At 36.1% G+C, this 23,969-nt stretch overlaps 4 protein-coding genes across 4 annotated transcripts; 3 read left to right on the top strand and 1 right to left on the bottom strand.

Annotated features, from left to right (window-relative positions):
- Positions 1–5,352: 5,352 nt before the first annotated feature.
- On the top strand, positions 5,353–5,790 carry LOC125195141. The gene has a single exon (XM_048093333.1). The coding sequence runs from the start codon at positions 5,353–5,355 to the stop codon at positions 5,788–5,790; it is 438 nt and encodes a 145-aa protein (XP_047949290.1).
- Positions 5,791–5,950: 160 nt separating this feature from the next.
- Positions 5,951–6,427, top strand: LOC125195142. Its single transcript, XM_048093334.1, has one exon. The coding sequence runs from the start codon at positions 5,951–5,953 to the stop codon at positions 6,425–6,427; it is 477 nt and encodes a 158-aa protein (XP_047949291.1).
- Positions 6,428–7,107: 680 nt separating this feature from the next.
- On the top strand, positions 7,108–12,321 carry LOC125192263 (ABC transporter B family member 19-like). Its single transcript, XM_048089787.1, has 9 exons — positions 7,108–7,576; positions 7,651–7,705; positions 7,885–8,060; positions 8,434–8,634; positions 8,707–8,966; positions 9,046–9,362; positions 9,439–10,473; positions 10,553–10,794; positions 11,008–12,321. The coding sequence occupies exons 1-9, from the start codon at positions 7,328–7,330 to the stop codon at positions 12,214–12,216; spliced, it is 3,744 nt and encodes a 1,247-aa protein (XP_047945744.1). The 5' UTR covers positions 7,108–7,327; the 3' UTR covers positions 12,217–12,321.
- Positions 12,322–14,808: 2,487 nt separating this feature from the next.
- Positions 14,809–16,635, bottom strand: LOC125196544 (probable pectate lyase P59). The gene is made up of 4 exons (XM_048095107.1): positions 16,454–16,635; positions 15,552–16,227; positions 15,239–15,481; positions 14,809–15,164 (listed from the first exon to the last, which is right to left on the bottom strand). The coding sequence occupies exons 1-4, from the start codon at positions 16,633–16,635 to the stop codon at positions 14,937–14,939; spliced, it is 1,329 nt and encodes a 442-aa protein (XP_047951064.1). The 3' UTR covers positions 14,809–14,936.
- Positions 16,636–23,969: the final 7,334 nt, after the last annotated feature.

Here is a 23,969-nt window from a genome sequence, read left to right on the forward strand (position 1 = left end):
ATTATGTATTTTTTTATTTTCTTGGATTTTAATTATGTATTTTTATTTTTTAAGATTTTAATTATGTAATTTTTATTTTTTAGGATTTTAATTATGTAATTTTAAATTTTTAATGCAATTTAATATTGTGGAAATGTTTTTATTTAAATTAAATAATAGAATGGTAGGACCCTTGAGCTTGTCCTTAGCTAAGAGCACGAATGTGGGTGTTGTGCTCTTAGCTAAGGACAAGGAGTAAAAGTGGGTTCGGGCCTACTTCCGTGCTCTTAGCTAAGAGCACGGATGATGATGCTCTTAGTGTCTATAACAACAAAATTTAAATATTTATTATTTACAACACTATTATATTTAATTAATTATTTTTAAAAATAATACATCCAAATCTAAAAATTGCGTTATCTAATAATATAACTTTAATTCGTTCTATACAAAAACTCAAAATAAATTAAGTCAATTATTTATTTTCATGTATTTCTAAGCCATAAGTAGAACTAACAAATAAACAATTAAACGTATACATACCAAAAATATATGAGTAGTAAATTTTTAAATATTAATTTAACTTACAATAATCAAAAGATATACAAAACTCTACAATTTCTCACGAAAGAGGGCACCACCTTCTTCACCAAATTCATTTTTACAATCTAAACTCTTCAATTTTTGTATTTTTCTTCTAAATTTCTCCTCCGTACTTCTCTATCACGCACTAAATTAATTTGAAAATATGATGTGCTTCTTATGTACTAATGAATTAATGTGTCTCAAAATAACAAAAAAATTCCCAACAAATAACATAATGTCATTGTAACTTATGTAAAATTAATTTGTGAAAATGATGTGTTGCTTATTTACTAAAGGATCAACATATATGAAAATAACACCAAAAAAAAATTAAATTCATTTGCTATGAATGTAATTTTAAATGTAATATGTATTAACTTTATAAAGTATTTAGAATTTTCGAACTATTAATTTAATAATATCAAAAAAACATATACAAAAGCATCACCAATATTCTAAAATTCTGCAAAACAATATACAAAAACTATATTAGTACAACAGGAATCTGTCCTACGGTATTTTCCTTTTGCTCAAGATAGGAATCTATAACACTTTCTCATAGTGAACAACAAACTATATTATGCCTGCAACCAAAGTAACTTAAAAAATATATTAAATAGAAAATAAAAACAAAACGATGGTTCAATACTCATTGCGAATCAACAATCTTAATATCGATGAACCAAGAATTAGATTGTGAGATAACCTTTTCGAGGTCGACGATAACGCCAATTATAGCTACAAAAATATACACATAGACAATGTTAATAAGCAAATAATAATAATAATAATAATAATAATAATATAAAAAATTTACCTTAAAGTGCCTATCCAACAACATTTTCAATCTACATTTGATAACATATAATGGTTTTTAGAAAAATTAACTAAAAAAAAGGTAATAAGATAAGAAACAACAACATAAATACGTTCATGAAAAATACATTTCAAGTTAATGACATTTGATTTGTCACCATACTTAGTCATTTCAAAAATACGCACACACCGGACTCGGATAACTGATTTGGTATTGCTAGGCGTTAGATCACGAAGGAATGTGAATTCCGTCGTTTAGAAAATTCTTCTTTTCTCTAGAGGACTTGTGATAAAATATGAGAAGATAAAGAGGAAGTGAAACCTAAGCCAAAAAATGATGGATTTTTATAGGAAAAAAACATAAAAAGCTATCGTAAAACCCACCGTACATCACAAAAATAAAAAGGTCTAATTTATCTAGCTAACAATGAAAATTAAAATAAATAATTGTTTAATAAGAGACCCTAAAACTTCCATTTCAATTGAATAATCATTAATGATTATTTAGTGAAATTAGTGCTGATGGTTAAAAAAAGTCTAAAAAAGTTTATTACTCTTTCAAAATAATCAATGACATAATTAAATTGCTTTCATTGCTTTTAATTGGTTAGCCATTTCAACTGAATAGCGATCATTTTATTGCTCACTATTTAGTAAATTTAGGCGATGGTTAAAGAAAATGCATAGAGAAGTTTTATGATGTTTTTCATATAATCAATGGAAATATAACGTTTAGTATAACACCAAATATAATGATCTTAAGTATTTGTTAAATGCTCATTATTTCATTAAAAGAATTGTAACAGTGCGGTTACTCATTATAATGCTCTTAAAAATTAGTCAAAGTCTTTATTAAAATATCTAAGTAAATATTCATAACAACTACTTGTAAATATTTGAATTCAAGTCTATAACTTATAACTATTTAAATTTAAATCTAAAATTTGTATTTTATATATGTATAGATTGCAAAATTTTGTGTAAAACAAAACTTTATTTTCAAAAATCTGATTGAAGGGTGTGATATGTCTATGGAAGCTCTCTTTTGAAGAGGAATATATGGCCTTAAATGAGTGGAAATCTTATTTTTTCCAGTTATTTACATTGAAACTCAACAAACTTTCCAAAACAATAAATTGATAGAAAAAATAAGATAAAAACAAGGACTAAGTAAGTCATACAGTACTACTTACTCCTTCCGTTTCGCCATAGTTGAGGCGAAACTTTTCGGCACGGAGTTTTAGAAATGAATATTGAGTGTGTTAAATAAATAGATAAAAAAGTAAGAGAAAGGAAAAGGTAGAGAGAATAAAGTATAAAGTGAATAAAGTAGAGATAATAAAGTAAGAGAGAGTAAAGTAAGAAAGAGAAAAAAATTACCATATAAGGAAATGACTCAACTATGAAGAAACTTCCCGAAATGATAAAATGACTCACCTATAGTAAAACGGAGGGAGTACTAAATTTGTTTTTAAATGTTTTGACCAACTCTAAGTAAGTCATACTTGCTAAATTCATAGAAAAAATAAGATAAAAACAAGGACTAAGTAAGTCATACTTACTAAAAATTTTTTAAAAATGTTTTGTCCAACTCTAATTTTTAATTATTGTAGTAAGGCACTCAAGTCATTTTATATTTAAAAAAAAGGGATAATTTTCACCGATAAATTGTACAAATTGGACTATTATCAGGTCAACCTAATAACAATTTAACATGTTAAGGGCAAACCTAGACACAATCTGTTAAGGGAACCCTTAACTTGAAATAACATCATTTTTTCCTCAAATTTAGGGGTGAGCATTCGAATTTTTCCCAATCTGATCCGATCCAAAAATACAATGTTTTTTTACTGATTCGAATCTTCCAAAAATTTGAAAATAAATTTTCTTTTATAAAAAATTAATATCATAAATACGTATATTCAATATCAAAATCTGAAAAATACAACAAAACGATATATTTTTTTTTATTATATACTACCTCTGTCTTTGGAAAATAGAAACTTCTGAATTTTTAATTTACAATTAGTAAAATAAGAAAGAAAAATTGGCAGAATAAGAGAGAGGAAGAGAAAAATTGATAAAGTGAAGAAGAAAAGAAAAAGTAGTCGATTTTTATGTTGACTTCCTAGAATAGAAAATTTAAAAAGTTTTTATTTTCAAGGGAACCAAGTTAGTTATATACTGTACATATTTGTTATGATCTGAAGAATTAGATACAAAAATCCAATGATAATTTCAAATTGAGTGACTACATAAATGGTACCTGATCTTTCACTTTCGCACGTAAATGGTACCTGATTTTTATTTTATATCGTTTTTGGTACCTATAAATCACATTTTTGGTACCTGATGCAATTTTCTTCTCAAATTACCCTCTAAACAAATGCATTTTCTCATTTATGTCATAAAAGATATTTTAGGTATACATAAAATTAGTACCAAAAGTGATATTATAATATCTTCTCTCATTCTCCTCACTCTTTATATTATTATTATTAATAATATTAATATTACTATTTTGATGTTATAAATTAATAATTTATTTATTTTTAATAACATTCAAATATAATTAATTATAATTATAGTTATAATTATATTTAATTATTATAAAAATATTATTGTTATAATACTAAGAACTAGAAGTAATTAATAAATAATTAAAGTATAATTATATAAATTATGAATCATATAATATTATGTAATAAAAATTGTGAATTGTATTCATAATGATATAAAGAGTTCAATATTTTTAGTTAGGTGTTTCAATCTTAAAATGAGTATAAAGTAATTTAATAAAAAATATTTAATTGATTTAATTATTTTCAATAATTAATTTAATTTGACATTTTGTTCCTAATTTATATTATGAATGCAATTGATGCATGTATAAAAAACTAAAAGGAAAGAAGAAGAAATATAAACTAAGGAGAAAAAAAGAGAGAAGAAAGAAAGATAAAATACTAAAAAAAAAGAAGAAAATGAAGAAGAAACTAAAAAAGAAATAAGAAAGGAAGAAAAAATAATCATATATTTGGTAAGTACTCCCTCCGTCCCACAAAAGATGTCACACTTGTGGGACAAAGCACAGAGATTTTAGGAGGTTTTATTTTGTGTGTTAAATGGAAAGAGAAAATATAATTTTTATATTCATGTGAAAGAGAATTTTTTCCCAAAATAGAAACGTGACATCTTTTGTGGGACAAACTAAAAAGGAAAGTGTGACATCTTTTATGGGACAGAGGGAGTACTATTTAATTGAAATTTTCAAAAATATCCTCCATAACAAAAAAATCACATGTTTGGTACTTGGGATTATTTTTGTCACAAGGTACCAAAAACGATACTACCTCCGTCCCCGAAAATTTGATACAGTTTACTATTTTGGTCCGTCCCTGAAAATTTGATACACTTCACTTTTACCATTTTTTGTAGTGGACCCCATATTCCACTAACTCATTCCTACTCACATTTTATTATAAAACTAAGAGCACTCCCAATGCACTCGCGATAAAAACCGGCGTTTTAACGCCGGGGTATCGCCGAGTATTCGCCGGCAATGGGGAGAAGTCAGCGTTTTTCCGGCGTTAATTCTACCGAATTAACGCCGGTTCCCGTTTTAACGCCGATTATCGCCGAGCGAACGCCGGCCACTGGTAGGCGCGTTCGGCGTTATTTTCGGCGTTTTTTTTTTTTTTTTTTTTTTTTTTTTTAGTGCCCAACGGCTATTTTTACTCCCCTGTAAATACACACCTTCTCTTCATTCTCTCCCCATCCTCATCCCTTTTCTTTTTTTTTTTTTTTTTTTTTTTTTTTTTTTTTTTTTTTTCATTTATTTTCTCTATTTTTTTTTTTTTTTTTTTTTTTTGATACATCCCCCGCGACCACGCTGGTGGGCACGATCGGCTGTTCGCCGATTATTTTGCTGAGGAACCACGTTATCCGACAGATGTATTTCGTCGCCGATTCAGAATGCGCCGCTCCCTCTTCCTGCGCATTGTTAATGCGTTGTCCGCGCGTTACCCCGAGTTCCGGCTCCAGCGAGACGCCACAGGGAAGCTCTCGGTCTATCGCCCCTGCAGAAATGCACTCGTTGCCATCCGACAATTGGCATATGGAGGGTCCGCCGACATGTTCGATGAGTATCTGCAATGCGGCGAGACGACTGGCAACGAGTGCCTGAAGAATTTTTGTCAGGGCGTGCGAGAGATATTTGGGGAGCACTACCTTCGCTCGCCGGACGCAGCTGACTGCCAGTTCCTGCTGGATTGGCACTGGAGGACCCACGGCTTTCCGGGGATGCTCGGCAAGCATCGACTGTATGCACTGGCAGTGGAAGAACTGCCCAACCGCGTGGCGAGGCCGGTTCACTACCGGCTACAAAGGTACGCATCCCACCATCATTCTTGAAGCCGTTGCCGACCAACGGCTTTGGATTTGGCATGCTTATTTTGGTATAGCCGGGTCGAACAACGACCTAAATGTTCTCAATTCCTCGCCCCTTTTCAACGAGCGGATCAATGGGTTAGGCCCCTCCATCGAATTCACGGCCAATGGCAATGTGCATAACATGGGGTACTACCTGGCTGACGGCATCTATCCGCAATGGCCCGTGTTTTTGAAGACGATCAGATGCCCAATCGGAGATAGTAGAAAGTATTTTGCCCGAGCGCAAGAGTCTGCGCGCAAGGATGTGGAGAGGGCGTTTGGGGTGCTCCAATCACGATTTGCACTGGTAAAGGGCCCGACGCGCTTTTACTACCAGGGGGATATTGCCGACATCATGTATGCGTGCATCATCATGCATAACATGATCATCGAGGATGAACACGAAGGCGTCCTCAACGTCACCAACGACACCAGTGTTGCATCATCGAGTCACGGTGTCTCAACCGAGTCCGAGTCCGCCCGCCGGGGTGTACCGTACAACGAACATGAACGGTTCAAGGCGTTCATGGACATACACCAAAAGGAGGCCCATCGAGCACTACAACACGATATGATCGAAGAATTGTGGGCAAATAGAAACCGCGCCCACCGCCCTTGAATTTTTTTACTTTGAATTTTTTTTTCCATTCCTGTACTATTTTTTTTTTATTAATTTTCGTCGTTGTAATGTTTACTCGTATTTAATACAACGAACTTTATTACTATTATTTGTTTTGTCTTATAAATTAAATTAGCTAGCTTTATTATATACAAAAATAAAACAATTAAATTAGTAATGATGTAAAAATGAAATGTTGAGTTAGGGAGAAATAAGGGAGAAATAAGGGAGAAACCATTGGAGCAGTTGGCTAAAAGTTGGCTAAAAACTGGGGATAAATTTTGGTGCTGATGTGGCGCTGATGTGGCAGGAGTTAGGGAGAAATAAGGGAGTTTTTAGGGAGAGCATTGGGAGTGCTCTAATACTTTAAAAGTAAGACCCACATTCCACCAACTTTTTCAACTCACTTTCCATTACATTTCTTAAACGCCGTGTCGGGTCAAAGTATAGCAAATTTTGGAGGACAGAGATAATATAAAATAAAGATCAAATATCATTTATATGCGAAAGTGAAAGATGTAGTACCATTTATATAGTTCTCTCTTTCAAATTTTGCTTTGGTCCGGATGGGATATTTTAGTCGAAACCAAATAGCAGCAGTGCACCACGCCTTCATCCGCCGCCTATAATAATCAGTGTCAGTCTCTCTCCTCAGACCTCGCTACTCATTCTACCTTCAACGCTGCTATCAATATCTCTCTCTCTCTCCTCTCCATTTAGTTTGACTTTGACCACCAGTTTACAGTTACTCTTCTCTTATTACAGTTACACCCTCATTTCGAAAAGAGCATCCAAAAAAGAAAATCCCTCCTTTTATATGCAGCCATGAAAGCTCAGTTAGCCCAAAGCTGAGTGATCAACCTCTCTCTCTCTCTAGGACTTCATTTTCGCATTTGAAAAATGGCGGAAACAGCAGCTGAATCTAAAGCAAGTGGGAATGAAGAGAAGAAGAAAGAGCAAAGCCTGCCATTCTATCAGCTATTTTCATTTGCGGATAGATATGATTACTTGCTGATGATTTCCGGCAGCCTCGGTGCTGTCATACATGGCTCCTCAATGCCTGTCTTCTTTCTGCTTTTTGGGGAAATGGTTAATGGTTTCGGTAAAAACCAATCGGATTTGCACAAAATGACACATGAAGTTGGAAAGGTTCATTTTTTTATTCTTTCACTCTAAATTTTCTTCTACATTCAGATCTAACCTCACTTTTTTTCTTAATGCAGTATGCTTTGTATTTTGTGTTTCTTGGCTTAGTGGTGTGCTGCTCTTCCTACGCAGGTAAATTATAATTTTATATTTACCAAAAAAGATAAATGGACGAAATTATAACAGACATTTTTTTTCAACTTTAATAGTACTACTACTCATTACTGCGTCTGCCTACACACACCTACTTTCCTTTTGCGTCGAAATTAGTTGTCTTTTTTAACAATTTGTTGGAAAAAAAAAAAAAAAAGAGATTGCATGCTGGATGTACACGGGAGAGAGGCAAGCTGGGAGGCTGAGAAGAAAATATTTGGAGGCAGTGTTGAAACAGGACGTGGGATTTTTTGATACTGATGCAAGAACTGGTGATATTGTTTTTAGTGTTTCTACTGACACTCTTCTTGTACAAGATGCAATCAGCGAGAAGGTTGGTTTTTGCTCACTCTGGACAGCATTTATTAAAGCACAAATGATTGAATAAAAACAAAATATATGTGAACGCGCAATGATGCATTTTAATACATTGCTGTAATCATAATATTGCGTATGCAACAGTTAATTATCAAGCCTAGCTTTCTCCTACACATTTTTTCATTTTCCAATTTGCGTGATTTTTGTAATGTTCATAATTGAGTTTGACTGGACTTTCTAGATTTTACTATGTTTGCTACCCTATGAGTGCGTATTTGGAAATAATTATTCAAACAACAATGATTTTGATGAATGGATTTGAAGTCCATTGCTTGAGCATAATGTTGATACTATATGCAATGTTGAAGCATGTTGAGTTGTGAATTTAGGTTGGAAACTTTATACATTACCTATCGACGTTTTTGGCGGGGTTGGTGGTTGGCTTTGTGTCAGCATGGAGGCTTGCCCTGCTGAGTGTGGCTGTGATTCCCGGCATTGCATTTGCTGGAGGTCTCTATGCCTACACCCTTACTGGACTCACCTCCAAGACTCGCCAATCCTACGCCAGCGCTGGTGTCGTTGCTGAGCAGGTAATGCTAATCTCTTAACCAAAATAACAAATAAATGTTGATACGCTTTTCCTTGATGAATGATGTATGCAGTCGATTGCACAAGTTAGGACGGTTTACTCGTATGTTGGGGAGACGAAAGCTCTGAATGCATATTCAGATTTGATACAGAACACTCTCAAGCTTGGATACAAGGCTGGAACGGCTAAAGGGCTTGGACTAGGATGTACCTATGGCATAGCCTGCATGTCGTGGGCACTCGTGTTCTGGTATGCCGGTGTCTTCATTAGAAACGGACAGACTGATGGTGGCAAGGCATTCACTGCTATCTTCTCTGCCATTGTTGGTGGCATGTAAGTTCCCCACAATCCCAGCCATGAATGTGGAAGGACTAGGACTAGGACTCTGATTCGTTTTGTTTCGTATGTGCAGGAGCCTTGGTCAGTCGTTTTCCAATCTTGGGGCGTTCAGTAAAGGTAAGGCTGCCGGATACAAGTTGATGGAGATAATCAAGCAGAAGCCTAAGATAGTCGAGGATGCATCAGGCGCTGAGTGCCTTACCGATGTTGTGGGGAACATTGAGTTTAGGAATGTGAGTTTCAGCTATCCATCGCGGCCGGATATCCCAATCTTTAGAGATTTCTCCATTTTCTTCCCTGCTGGGAAAACAGTTGCTGTCGTTGGTGGAAGTGGTTCGGGAAAGAGCACGATTGTCTCCTTGATTGAAAGGTTCTACGACCCCAATCGTGGTAAGTTAGAAAAAGATGTGACATTCATAAATTACTTAATTATTTAGGATTACTCCATTTTGTGTTTAAATGGCAGGGGAAGTTTTGTTGGATGGTGTGAACATAAAGATGTTGCGGCTCAAATGGTTGCGGTCTCAAATTGGTTTGGTGAACCAAGAGCCTGCACTCTTTGCCACGACAATACTCGACAACATTCTCTATGGAAAGCCCGATGCAACAATGGCACAAGTCGAGGCTGCTGCTTCCGCTGCTAACGCTCATAGCTTCATCGCCTTGCTTCCTAACGCTTACAACACGCAGGTAGGAGAGCGTGGTGTTCAGCTCTCAGGGGGCCAAAAGCAGAGGATTGCAATCGCCAGAGCTATGCTAAAGGATCCGAAGATACTACTCCTCGACGAAGCAACCAGCGCGCTTGATGCTGGCTCAGAGAGCATCGTCCAGGAGGCTCTCGAGCGGCTTATGGTGGGCAGAACTAGTTTAGTTGTAGCTCATCGCCTCTCCACAGTAAGAAACGTAGACTCCATCGCAGTTCTACAGCAAGGGCAAGTCATCGAAACTGGGACACACGAAGACCTAATTGCCAAGGCAGGTGGGGCTTATGCCTCTCTTATTAGGTTCCAAGAAATGGCGGGAAACAGTGCTTCAACACGCCGTACACGGTCCTCACGCCTTAGCCACTCGTTGTCGACTAAATCCCTCAGCCTCCGGTCAGGCAGTCTGAGGAATCTGAGCTATTCTTACAGCACGGGTGTGGATGGCCGGATAGAGATGGTCTCGAATGCAGAGACTGATAGGAGAAATGGAGCTCCGGACCGATATTTTTGGCGACTTCTCAAAATTAATGCCCCCGAGTGGCCTTACTCTATACTGGGAGCTGTAGGGTCCGTTCTTTCTGGTTTCATTGGCCCAACTTTTGCCTTGGTGATGAGTAATATGATTGAGGTGTTCTACTATACGGATTCGGACGCCATGGAGAGGAAAACGAAGGAATACGTGTTCATTTATATCGGAGCTGGTGTTTATGCTGTTGTTGCATACTTGATTCAGCACTACTTTTTCAGTATCATGGGAGAAAACCTTACTACAAGAGTGAGGAGGATGATGCTTGCAGGTTCGTAATCTGCGTTGTTCGCTCCTGTTTTCAATTCGTCAAGGATAGATTGTTATAGATTTCCATGCTTATATTTCAGCAATACTGAGGAATGAAGTGGGATGGTTCGACGAGCAGGAGAACAACTCGAGCCTCCTTGCAGCGCGGCTGGGAAGCGATGCTGGTGATGTGAAATCTGCGATTGCGGAGAGAATATCCGTTGTGTTGCAGAATATGACATCTCTTCTCGCTTCTTTCATAGTTGCCTTCATAGTTGAATGGAGGGTTTCATTGCTCATATTAGCTACCTTCCCTCTACTTGTCTTAGCCAACTTTGCTCAGGTAAAAAATTACACTTACTACTATTAATAATGAATTGCTAGTTTGTAAAGATTTACAAACTATTGTCTCTAATTAACATATAATTAAAGAATGTTGTGTGTTTCATCTGTTTTTAGATTAGACACTAAGAAGGTGTTCCATCCTAGATTATATCTTGGTACTATTTTATCTAGGAAACCGAACACCACCTAAATTGTTGGTTGATATTTGCAGCAACTGGCGCTGAAAGGGTTCTCAGGAGACGCGGCGAAGGCGCATGCGAAGACAAGCATGATCGCAGGGGAAGGAGTGAGCAACATAAGAACAGTGGCAGCCTTCAATGCCCAAGAAAAGATCCTCTCTATGTACACGCACGAGCTCCGAATTCCACAGCGTCGCAGTCTGCGTCGCAGCCAGTGCTCGGGTCTGCTATTCGGCCTCTCCCAGCTCGCCCTCTACGCCTCCGAAGCTCTCATCCTCTGGTACGGCGCCCACCTCGTGAGCACGGGTCTCTCCACCTTCTCAAAGGTCTTGAAGGTCTTTGTGGTCTTGGTCGTCACAGCCAATTCCGTGGCTGAAACCATCAGCCTCGCTCCCGAGATCATGCGCGGTGGAGAATCCGTCGCCTTCATATTTTCCATCCTCGACCGCCCCACAAGGATCGACCCGGATGACCCTGACGCTGAGCTGGTCGACTCCATTCGGGGCGATGTCGAGCTCCGCCACGTAGATTTCGCGTATCCATCGCGGCCGGAGGTGGCTATCTTCAAGGACTTCAGCCTCAGGATCAAAGCAGGCCAGAGCCAAGCTCTAGTCGGAGCAAGTGGTTCGGGAAAAAGCACTGTCATCGCGTTGGTGGAGCGATTCTACGACCCCTCAGCTGGGAAAGTAATGATCGACGGCAAAGATATAAGAAGTTTGAATCTGAGATCCCTCCGGCGCAGAATCGGGCTGGTGCAGCAGGAGCCGGTGCTGTTCGCGGCCAGCATATTCAACAACATTGCGTACGGGATGGAAGGGGCGACGGAGGCGGAGGTGGTGGAAGCAGCGCGGGCAGCGAACGTGCACGCGTTCGTGAGCGGGCTGCCTGACGGGTACAGGACTTCCGTGGGGGAGAAAGGCGTCCAGCTTTCGGGCGGGCAGAAGCAGCGGATTGCGATAGCGCGTGCGGTTATTAAGAATCCGTCGATACTTTTGCTGGACGAGGCAACGAGCGCCCTGGACGCGGAGTCCGAGTGCGTGCTGCAGGAGGCGCTGGAGAGGCTCATGAGAGGGCGGACGACCGTGGTCGTGGCCCATAGGCTTTCAACGATACGCGGCGTCGACAACATTGCAGTGGTTCAAGATGGACGCGTTGTGGAACAGGGCAGCCACAGACAACTCGTCGGTCGCCAAGATGGGGGCTATTCCAGGCTCTTGCAATTGCAACACCATCGGATTTGAAAACAAAATCATGCATGCCATTATTATCTTTCCTTGGTTTGATTTGTATCATTGACAGTATTTTTATAAACTATATATACGATGGGGATGTGTAATGTGGGTGAATTGGTTTTGGACTCGAGACATTGTGGATTGGTAACTCTACAATATAAAAACTCAATGTAAAATTAATAAATAAAACTTAAAGGAAAATAAGGAAAAAAAAAAAGAAATCCTAATTTGTAAAAGGAAAAACAATTAATATTTTTCAATCTACTAATTCAATTGAAGGAGGAAACCGCCTCCTGGGGTTCAGGTTTAGAAATGATGAGGGTGTTGGTGATCTTCGAGGAGTGAAAACAGAGTTACTGGAGAAGAAACTCTACATCGGTGATGCTATGCATTCAAATTGCTTGGGAGGTTATACCATACGTTGTTAACATACTTATTGTCCCTTTGGTCGTTGGATATGGAGATTCTATAAACAATCAGCATGATCTGTATAGACTGAGTGACTTCCATAGTGCAAGAGTTGATTGGATCAAGAAAGAAATATCATTCCCCGCACTGAATACATGGCATACTGGAGAAGATATGGAGGCTGTTAAAATAAGTTGCCTTTAGTGCATAAGCTGATGTCCGAGTTGGTTGTTGAAAATATCAATCAAACTTTAACGGAAGGCATGATGAAGGATGTAGTTTGAGAAATTTTGAATAGGTTAAGATATTATTTCAATAAAGTAGACTCGAGAACGAGTCTTTTTCAAGTAGGGGAGTATGATACAGTTATAAAAGACAAGACTAGGAGATTAAACATATTATATTTTGGGTTTTATTTATTTCCTAGTTAATTGAATTAGTAGATGAGAAATATAGTAGATGTAAAAATATTAATTGTTTTTCCTCCTACAAATTATGATTTCCTTTTTGCTTATTTTCCTTTTAGTTATTTTCCTTTAAGTTTTATTTTCCCGTTTATGATTTCCCTTTGTCTATATAAAGGCCTTATTGTTGAACTAAAATTACAGATTTTGATTATTAATTTTTAGGGATGTCAATCCAATCTGAAATCTGTGGGTCGGCCCGAATAGCCCTGTAAAATTAGTAGGTTAGGGTTGTAATTTTGTAACCCGAATACAAAATGGGCTAAACGGGTTAGCCTGAATGGGTTGACGGGTTAAACGGGTTGCCCGAACGGATTGCGGGTCGGCCCGACGGGTTGCAACTTTTAATTAAAAAATATTAAGTTTTAGAGTTTTTTTTTATTTTTGAATTTCATGTGACACAATCAATTAGTCTTCTTTAATCTTTATTCTACACTTTTCCACTCGATCTCACACTATCAACTTTCAAATTCCACCTCAACTCATTATTCCCTCATTCCATCATCTGTCACTACTGTCTTACCACCATAAAAGTCAATCAAGACAAAATTAAGAACTAACCCATCAAAATTTCAATATATTTATCATTAAATAATGATTTATGTAAGATATGATTTTTAATATTCATAAAGAATTAATTATGAACAATGCCAAAATAATGACACGAACACAAGCTTTAATTCAAACTGACTGATTTAATTTTGATTTATTTTGTTTATGTTGTAGTTGATCGAGATGAAAGGCTTCTCCAACTATTATTGAAGAAAACTATGAAAATTTGAAGATTATATTTGATTCTAAAACTAAGAAGAAAAAAATATCAAAAATTTAACATTATTTTATAGAGGAAAATTTTGATACAAGAGATTATATTTGAAAGTTTTTAGGCCCGAATAGCCCGATGGGTTAGCCCGAAACCCGGCGGATTAGGGTTAGGGTCGAAAAATTATGACACGAAAAATTCATAACCCTGAGGACAACAAATCCTAGTAAAGCTTAAGGCGGATGAATATAGAACTAAATAATTTGAATAACTAATGAGTTGATGAAATCGCTGCCCTATGATTCCGTTAATTTTTCAACCTAATAATATATGAGGATGGATGTGATATACACTCTGTAAACATATTTCATGTGTTCGATATTCCGGTACTGACTTTTGACTTTTAGTTATACTATCTTTACATTTTATACTTGCAGTTAGTTTCTATACTAATAAATAGGGCATCACCATTCGAAGACGAGCATGATCACAAGCCAAGGAGTGAGCAACATAAGAATTGTGGCGACCTCAATACCCAAGAAAAGATCCTCTCTCTATACTTGCACGAGCTTCGGATTCCACAATGTTGCAGTCTGCGTCAAAGCTAGCGGTCGTGTCTGCTCATCCGCCTCGCCCAGCTCATCCTCTGCGCCTCTAAAGCTCTCATCGTCTGGTATGACGCATACCTCGCCAGCACAGGTCTCTCTAATGGTTTTGATCAATAATTACGTTTACGAATAATTATATGGATTTGTTTTTATATTTATGGAAAATGGTATACCAATCTGGCGTGAATGGCATCAGGCGTATTGTTTTCTGGGAGAAATAAATAGGTTTTTCGATAAGGAAGAACTTGTAGAGTGAGAATGATAAATATTTTATTTAAATAATTATTTTTAATTATAATAAAAGACTTCACATATATTTATGTGATAAATATATGTAGTACAAAAAGATTTCCTATAAAATTGAAAACAAATCAAGTTCTAATCACTATGGAAAGTAAATCAAACCATAACAACTAAATAATAAATAATAAAATAAGCTAACTAATTATACGGAGAGATTATCAGCTATAGGTCCTTGTCAGTTTCCTAACACGGTTTTCCCTTTTCGCATTCCAGTGCCCCTGCAAATTTAGTCATTTGTTCTACATTAGTACCAGGTGCTGCTTGAATCTTGTCATACACCTCAGGATGCTTCTTTGCCCAACCCTGGTCTCCTGATGAAACAAAAACTGCGCCTCCCAATAATACGTCCCCCTCCGATACCCATGTCCATTTCTTCCATTCCGCTTCTGTAGCCTTCTCCCTTTTGGTCACCTGCATTTCATTTCACACACTCAAGAACATTAGCATGAGACACAAATTTGTATCAATATAAGTAGTTGTTGCACCTCTTTAGTTTGAGGATTGCTGCTTGCAGTGAATCTGTTGCCTTGGCTAATAATGGTGGGAGCGCTGCTCCCACCAATGGCATACATTAACCATTGGTTGTAGTCGTTGTTAACAACATGGAAATAACCAAATCTACACCTCGGCATTCTCTGCACTAGTTTTTGCCCGAAATGGTTGAATGCCACTGTGCCTTGCATTTTCACATCATCTTTGTAATTGTCGTCCGAACCAAAAAGGATTGTCTGCGCAACACCACCGCATCTTATCGACTATCTATACAAATTTAAGTATAGAAAAAGAATATAGAAGCACCTTATCGTGATCGGTCAAGTGGCAGTTGGAGATGGTGACTGCAGTGGAACCTTGGGTTGCATCAATCATCCCATCGGTGCATTTGGTCAAAGAAACATGATCAACCCAAACATTTTGTGATCCAAAGATGGTTATTCCGTCACCTTCACTCTGTTGTCGCATCCCAACATGGTCAACTGAGTCCCTAATAAGTCCACCTGCAGCCTTCACGATGTTACTAATCTTGATTCCATGGATGATCACATTCTTCACAAATTGTATGGTTATTCCGGCGCCTCCCGAAATCTCCACTTTAGCCCCACGTCCGTCGATCGTCTTGTCGCTCTGCACCATCAACTCTTGTTTCAACTTGATTACCATGTTTTTCTCAAATATGATCCACAGTGGCTCTTTCTGGAGCGCGGCGTGGCGTAGGGTTCCTGGTTTAGGATTTTGTACGTCGTCGTCAGAAGGGTCGGTAACCACATGAATCTTACCACCCTTTCCCCCCGTCGTCTTCACCGCGAACCCTAACGGACAGTCGGCCAACTTCATTCGGTTGTCTGCCCAATTGGCTTGACATCTCCAACATTTGTCGATTGGGTTTGTCGCCGTACATGGACCTTTGCTCTGCATTAGATGTCTTCTCGAGCTATTTGACCTTATTCCTTCATCTACTTCTATTTCTTTCAATACTCTGCAAGATTACTTAATATCAAGTCAAATGTTTGTAAGGAGACATAACCAAATGTCTTTAATCAAATGTGCATGTCTATCTTTCCCATAAATATGACAGTTTTATATTCTTCTCTCTTAAGTGAAATCAATGTAGAAACCATTTTTCCAACAAAATCTTTCTTTGTATAATTTACATAGTTTTTTTATATGCACAATTAGGAAGCAAGATGCTAGAAAAAATGGACCTGTTGACGTGCATATTCAAATGATCGACTACATTTCGGGGATTTGGGTGGTAAGCCTCAAGAGTACGGTTCCTGGCCTCATGTTCACGTTTCGTCCATACCTCATCCCATTCTCCTATATTAGCGTTAAGGACAGGCAAAATCCAACCAGCAACAATAACTAAAATTAACCTTGAATTCATTTTATCTCTTTATGTATGTTCAAGTTCAATGATTATATATTTATGTGTATATATAGTGGGAGAAATGCCCCCTTAATTATCGAAAGAGAAGAAAATAGAAAGAATGTATTAGTTCTTTGTACGTCACCACATATAAACAGCAAAACTTTAATGGAATGAGCGATAAAGATGGAGAAAACATCTTTCAAGTTTGATTCCAACGGTTCTCAATAATTACATTTACGAATGTTTATATGGATTTGTTTTTATATTTCTGGAATTTGGTATACCAATTGTTAGGATAGAGATCCAAGTTGATTTTAACAGTTGATGGTTTTAAGCGCTTGGTCGAGGAGTGTTTGTGACTCGTTATCATGTAAATAGATAAAATTCATAATCTGTGTTGTATAGACTTTGGTATTTTTCATTTAACCTAATAATACGTGAAACTATTTTTCTACAAAATAATATAAACATCGATCAAAATTGCATATGATAATTACTACTAAGATTTCAAATAGAGACAAGTATTTTATTGAAAATAAAATATTTTGATTCACCATTTTGTTTAATATTCTATATGATACAAACATCATAGTTTAGCGTCTGTTCAAGAAATTAGCTCTCCATTTTGTAATTTCAGCAAAATTAATAAGTAAATCTGTCTCCCAAATTTTGACAATCTTTGACCCGGCACGGATTTTAAGAAATGTAATAGAAAGTGAGTTGAAAAAGTTGGTGGGTTGTGGATCCTACTTTTAAAGTATTGGTTTTATAGTAAAATATGAGTAGGAATGAGTTAGTGGAATATGAGGTCCACTACTAAAACTAGTAAAAAGTGAAGTGATTTTCAGGAACGAACCGAAATAGTAAACTGTGTCAAAATTTAAGGGATGGAGGTAGTACTTGTTTAATTTATTTATATATTGGGCTAGAGGTTGTTGGATTATTTGATTCACTAAATATAGGAACACTCAACAAGGATGAAATGTGGAGGATAAGTATTTATAGGCTTCTCACAAAAGGATTACAAAATACACACAAACAAAAGTGCTTCAGCAGTACAAAGCTTTCTTCTCTCTTTCTCTCTATGAGCTACGGCTCTTCTCTCTCTAATTCCCACTCACAATTCTAACTTGATTGATTTTACAACAAACAACTACACCTCTATTTATAGGTGTATAAAGTCGGTTAAGCACCGATTCCTAAAACTAGAGACCTTCTAGTTAGCACTAATTAATTAAATAATACAAGTTGATAATTTGCAAACTAGATTACACATATATGCTACGTCTCCTAGCTGTCACTTTATATTTAATGAGGAAGTCTTCAAATGCCACCCACAAAATACTACCGCTTGATGTAGTGCAAATGTGGCTACTTTCTTAGCCATGAATTACTCACAAATTTACACCACCAAGATAAGGTGGTGATGCAGCACCTTCATCACCACTCCTTAATTGTGAAGTAATTGAGTTAATAATTTCAACAGAGGTCACCACGGTTCAAGAACCGCCAGTTCCCGGTTTGGAACCGACGGTTCAGGTTCGAAAAAATTCTAAACCTGAACCGGCCCGCCAAGGTTCTGGCGGTTCCGGTTCTTGGACCGGTTAAGCCACGGTTCAACGCCGGTTCAAGACCGGCGGTTTTCAGACGGTTTCGGGCCGATTCCGGTTTGGACCCCCGGTTCAAGTTCAGTTTTTTTTTTTTTAAATAAATATTTATTCATTTATAGTACTAATTACAAATTACACCTTGTAGTTGTAGTCTTGTACTATCGAATAAATAAATAAAACGAGAATGACTATTGACAAATGGAGTAGAAGTCGACATTGGAGTTGGACAATTGGAATTTTATTGATACAATTATACAAATTTGAACGATATGTCGATATTACAAATAAAAATGTTGAAAATTGAAATTACAAAAGAGTCAAAAGACTTCAACAATAATACTCCCTCCGTCCCACAAAGATAGTCCCACTTTGACCCGACACGGATTTTAAGAAATGTAATGAAAAGTGAGTTGAAAAAGTTAGTGCAATGTGGGTCCTACTTTTATGTATTAGTTTTATAATAAAGTGTGAGTAGGAATGAGTTAGTGGAATATGGGGTCCACTACCAAAAATGGTAAAAAGTGAAATGGGACAAATTTTGTGGGACGGACGAAAATGAAAAAATGGAACAATCTTTGTGGGACGGAGGGAGTAATTAATAAATGAATGATGAATGTAATTTGTAAATATATTATATACATAACATAATACATGCTTGTTATCTTGTATAACAATTTAAATAAAAAACTTGAAGTAAAAAACAATAAATTATAAATGTAAATAGATAGTATATATATATATATATACTCTTAGTCGGCGAATGAGATGTTTCTAGATAACTAAATTGAGAATACCTTTAGCAATTCAACCTTAATTGTTGAGTTTAATTTAACCATCAACAATCATGTTAGAATTGTCAAAAGTCTCCCACATTTAGTCTTATAGAGAAGTCTTTTTCACCGATTAGAGTATATACAAATACAATTATATAATTGTATTTGTATATTTTAAAGTTGAAACAATTGAAAAAAAAAAATAAAGGAAAAGGACTTGAGTCCAACTTAAATTTAAAATTTAAGTTGGGTTGCCTACGTATCCTTAATGCTCAATTACATTATGGAATCAAAGTCCACGTAGTTCTCTTACCTTACTTACCTATTCGGAAATCGGCGGTAGACCTCCCACTCCACCTCATTCTTGTTGTTGTTCTTCTTCGTCGGGGTAGTAGTCTTGGTCGTTTTGTACTTGGGTGTTCCAATCTAGCTCTTGGTCTCTAATGTCAGCCGAACATCAATCGTCAAGTAACATGGTGCCTGCCACCGCCTGCCGCCTGCCGGAACCGGCAAACCGTCGGTTTTGGCCGAACTGCTGGTTACGGTTCTTCATTTTTTGAGAACCTGAACCGGCCCGTCGGAACTGCCGAACCTTGTCCTGATTCCGAACCGGCGGTGACGGTTCCCGGCCGGTTCGGTTTGGTGACCTCTATATTGGGCAATTAAAATTTAGTCATTTGAGTATAATGTATTCCCATCTTTCAAGTAAATTAAATATTTTTTTTTTGGTAAATAAATTTAAAATGCAAATGAATTCTTTTGTATTATGAATGGCAAGCTCTCGAGCAATGTAAATGAAAGTCTTAAATAGTGACATACTATTCTTCGTTTTATATATAGTATTTCTGATCTTCCCAAAGTAAAGAAAATAGTCTTCATAATTTAATATAAATACCAATTAGGGATGCCAAATCGTGCGTGTCGGGTCGTTATAGGGTCAACGTGTTAACTACCTGACTAAATAAGGACACACACGAACACGACATGTTAAGAAAATCTCAAATCCGAACACGAACCCGACTTGCTACCATCAAACCAGAACGCGGAACGAACCCGACATGACCCATTAACGACAAGAACCACCTTGGGTCAACACGACACAATAACAACACGCACATGACACGACACTATAAAAACACGACCTGATAACACGGTTAGAACCTAATAACACGGTAAGAACCTAATAACACGGTAAAAACCTGATAACAACTGCTCTTGATTAACAAAAGTTACGAAACCTTGAATCTGATCGCTAAGAGTCTAAGAACATCCCCATCCATGCTCTTGCCAAAGAGCATGGATGTGGGCCCGGACCACATTTATTCATTTTAAATTTCCATGCTCTTCCGCAAGAGCACAACACCCACATCCATCTTCTGCAAGAGCATGCTCTTAAGGTTAAGTTTGCCTAGTTAACCAGTTTATTTTGTGCGCAAGAGCATGGATGTGGGCCCAGACCCACATTTATTCATTTGGATTTCTTGCTGCCTAGTTAGATAGATCTAGTGATTTAAGGTTAATTCTGTTTGCTTGCATGTTTGCATCTACCTAGTTGAATAGAATTGGCGATTTCTCAAGTATTCAATAGTTTAATCAGTTTAGTTTTCAAGAATGCATGAGATCTGTGTTTGCTTAGTTTCCGCCACTTTGCATGTTAATCAGGATAGGTATTTGTTGCTTTCTGTGTGATTTAGCTGTCGTAGTTTAATTTCTCACCTAGATCTAGATTTAGTGACTTGATTTTGAGTTAGTTCTGAGTTGTTGAGTTTGATTCCAAGCATTCATCAATGGAGTTCTGAATTTCTAATTATTTTCATTGCTTGACAAAGAAGAACAATCTAAGTTAGGACCATTTTGTTGCTTTTATATTTTGTCTTTTCACTCTTCAGCCTTTCTGCATATTTAGGTTTAGGTAGTTAGTTAGCCAGCATTGTCTGTTATTCCCTTTTACTTTTGTCTATCTATTTTTGGTAAGTTTATACTTTTCACATACACACAAGCAGTCCAGTATTCCCGCTCACGTACACACTCCATGGCATGAAGAAATTAGTGACCTACTAGTCAGGATAGGCATAGGTTCCATTCCAGTTTACCATCTAGCTTAACTCAACCCCAAAAGCGTGGTAGCAAAGCAACCATTCCAGAATGTCGTCGCAAGTGCATTACGCTACATCCATTCCTGTGGGATCGATCATTTACTCCATTATACTAACCAATAGAGTGGGTTGAGGTTTTTGATAGGGAAGAAGGATACGGACCCAACGACACAACGAGGTCTAGGTAGCCTCCTAGCTAGTTGACACGCACAACGACTCCAATATATTTTTAAGAGATGCTTATAATTTATACAATAGGGGTATATTTTATTATTATGTTGGTATTTGTAATTCAAAATTATTGTTATATAATCTCTCCGTTATTTAAAAATAACAACTCTTTCCATTTTAGTCTGTTCTTTAAAAAATAGCAACTTTCAAACTTTCTATTTTAGAAAACTAGTGTTATCACCCGTGCTATGCACGGGACATGAGATTTTCAAATAATGAAAATAAATATTAAGTAAAGAGTAAAGAAAAAGGATAAAAGAATATAATGATGTTTAAAGTTAAGAAAATGTGTTAATTACAATAAGTATTCATAACATTATAAACGATTAAAAACATTATAAACAATAACAATAAAAGAAATGTACTTCTCTTAACCCACTCTAAATGTAATATGTTATATTCAGTATACGATTTTATACAATTTAAATTTGTGATATGAGTGGAGTAAAACAAAATAAAACAAATAACTAAAAGGATATGTGCGATAAAGAACCAAATAGAACGTTTGCAACGACTTTGATCACAGAGGCATGGTTGACTTTTTTAGAGTAGATGAACTACATATAGTAAATATTTAAAGTCAAAACAGTAAATCAGTAATCAATAGTTACAAACATTATGCAGGTTTAGAGTACATAGATGCAGATTAAAAAAGATCGAGAAAGAAGAGAACAAACAGAAAGAACAATTCCAAAAGCAAAAATAGAAAAGGTAAGAACAAAACTGTAAAATAGAAACATTAAATTGATAAATTAACTGGCTAATTAACATGTTTTAAACCGTGGGATTGATGCTTAAAAATAAATTGTATTGTAGCATAATAAATATAGATGGAGCATACAGTGATTATCACAAAAGTGGCAGAAGGATGCTGAAAAATTCAATAGACATAAAAGGATTGATTGAAGAGGAATGCAGTAAAAAACTCTGGTCAGAAACAACTAAGGTAAAAAAAATACAGTAGGGGAATACTTGCTAAATACAGATTCAAGATAAGTTATGTTTCAGGAAAAGATGATGCAAGGAAGAAGATAACAGAAAGAACAGGAAGAAAAATATGACCAGAAAGAAAAATATGACCAGAAATAATAAATCCAAAAGGGTATACTTATGAATGAAATAAAAGCAGCATTTACTTGCTAGCTACAGTTGATGACTCTGATTCAAATAGTGATTCTAATCCGTGAAAATACATGTAATGCAGCTTAACAAACATACATCCAGCGGACATTGATGAACAAAGAAGTAATGGAAGGATTCTCCATATATTCAAGGTACAAACAGAAAGAAAAAAAAAACTAAATTCCTAAAAAAAACAGAAACATGCACTAAACCATTGCAAACTAATCACATTTTGAGGTTTGAGAATAAAAAGGAGTGGTACATTTCTATTTTCAAAGAAGAACGAATGGCAGGATATTTGAGAGGGAAGAAACAATATAAGGTAAAAAACTGAAGTTCCAAATACTATCAGTTGCTCAAGTCAGTTGAGAGGAAGATGAACATATGGGTATTTATAGGTAAAATACATGGGCTAATAGGGGAGTGGGCCTGCTCTTCTGTGTAGGTTCCCAAAATAAAAACACAATCATAGAACAAAAGACCTTCCATATACTTCTTCTTTCCCATAATAATTGTCACTCTTTTCCATTTCGATCTGTCACACAATAATTTACACACTTCATTTTTACCATAAATAGTAAATAGATCTCACATTCAACTAATTCAATTCAATCACATTTTATTTTAAAACTAATATAAAAAAGTAGGTCTCACATTCCACTAACTTTTCCAACCAACTTTTCTTTATATTTCTTAAAACTCGTGTCCACAATAAGAGTGACAATTATTGTGGAACGAAGGGAGTAACAAATACTAAGAAGGTTTATAAAACTTAATAAAGATTTAATAGTTCAGAAAGAATCATAAAATTAAAAATACGTTAAATTTTAATATAAAATAAATAACTAATCTGTCATATGAAGAGAATTAAGTATAAAAAATACTACTCCATATATGATTAACACGTTTACTCGAGGTGTGAATATGATTAGAGATAGTAAAATAATTGTTCTGAAATATTATTAATAAAAATATTATTAATATGAAATTAAAAGAATATCAACAAAAGACAAAATTACATTTAGACAGATATAAAAAAAATTAAAATAAGTTCTGAATAAAATAGGAAATTAAACAACTTGAAAAGTTATAAAACATGTTATAATCCCTTGGATCTATTAATCTAAAGACTTTGATTAAATGTCAGTCGGTACATTATTACATAGTTTTCGTACATTAAAGGGCAAAATTGTACAAAACTATGATTTACAACAGTTTTTAAAACTGCAATTCCACGATTTCAGCCATTTTAATTGAAACTGCATTCCCTTTCTCTCTCACCACCAATCTTTCGTCTCCCTCACATTTTCTCTCTTTCAAACCCTAGTATCCCCAATTTCTTTCTTTGTTCATTACTAATCATCACAAATTTTCTCTATTTTGATGTCGCCGACCACTCTATGAAGAAGATACTGCAAATCTCATCAATTCATGATCTATTGCTCTTTATTTCGAGGTATGTTGATTGCGATTCAACCATATTCGATTCAGTCGCCGGTTGACGTTTTGAAGACGAC

This window comes from Salvia hispanica, chromosome 6 (genome assembly GCF_023119035.1).
Source record: "Salvia hispanica cultivar TCC Black 2014 chromosome 6, UniMelb_Shisp_WGS_1.0, whole genome shotgun sequence".
Taxonomy (NCBI): domain Eukaryota; kingdom Viridiplantae; phylum Streptophyta; class Magnoliopsida; order Lamiales; family Lamiaceae; genus Salvia; species Salvia hispanica.

Coding starts and splice junctions, on each gene's coding strand:
- LOC125192263 (XM_048089787.1), top strand. CDS start 7,328: ATGGCGGAAACAGCAGCTGAATCTAAAGCAAGTGGGAATGAAGAGAAG. Junction 8,061..8,433: donor AAGATGCAATCAGCGAGAAG/GTTGGTTTTTGC, acceptor TTGTGAATTTAG/GTTGGAAACTTTATACATTA. Junction 10,795..11,007: donor TCTTAGCCAACTTTGCTCAG/GTAAAAAATTAC, acceptor TGATATTTGCAG/CAACTGGCGCTGAAAGGGTT.
- LOC125195142 (XM_048093334.1), top strand. CDS start 5,951: ATGGGGTACTACCTGGCTGACGGCATCTATCCGCAATGGCCCGTGTTT.
- LOC125196544 (XM_048095107.1), bottom strand. CDS start 16,635: ATGAATTCAAGGTTAATTTTAGTTATTGTTGCTGGTTGGATTTTGCCT. Junction 16,228..16,453: donor TTGAATATGCACGTCAACAG/GTCCATTTTTTC, acceptor GTAATCTTGCAG/AGTATTGAAAGAAATAGAAG. Junction 15,165..15,238: donor GCAATCCTCAAACTAAAGAG/GTGCAACAACTA, acceptor AATGAAATGCAG/GTGACCAAAAGGGAGAAGGC.
- LOC125195141 (XM_048093333.1), top strand. CDS start 5,353: ATGCGCCGCTCCCTCTTCCTGCGCATTGTTAATGCGTTGTCCGCGCGT.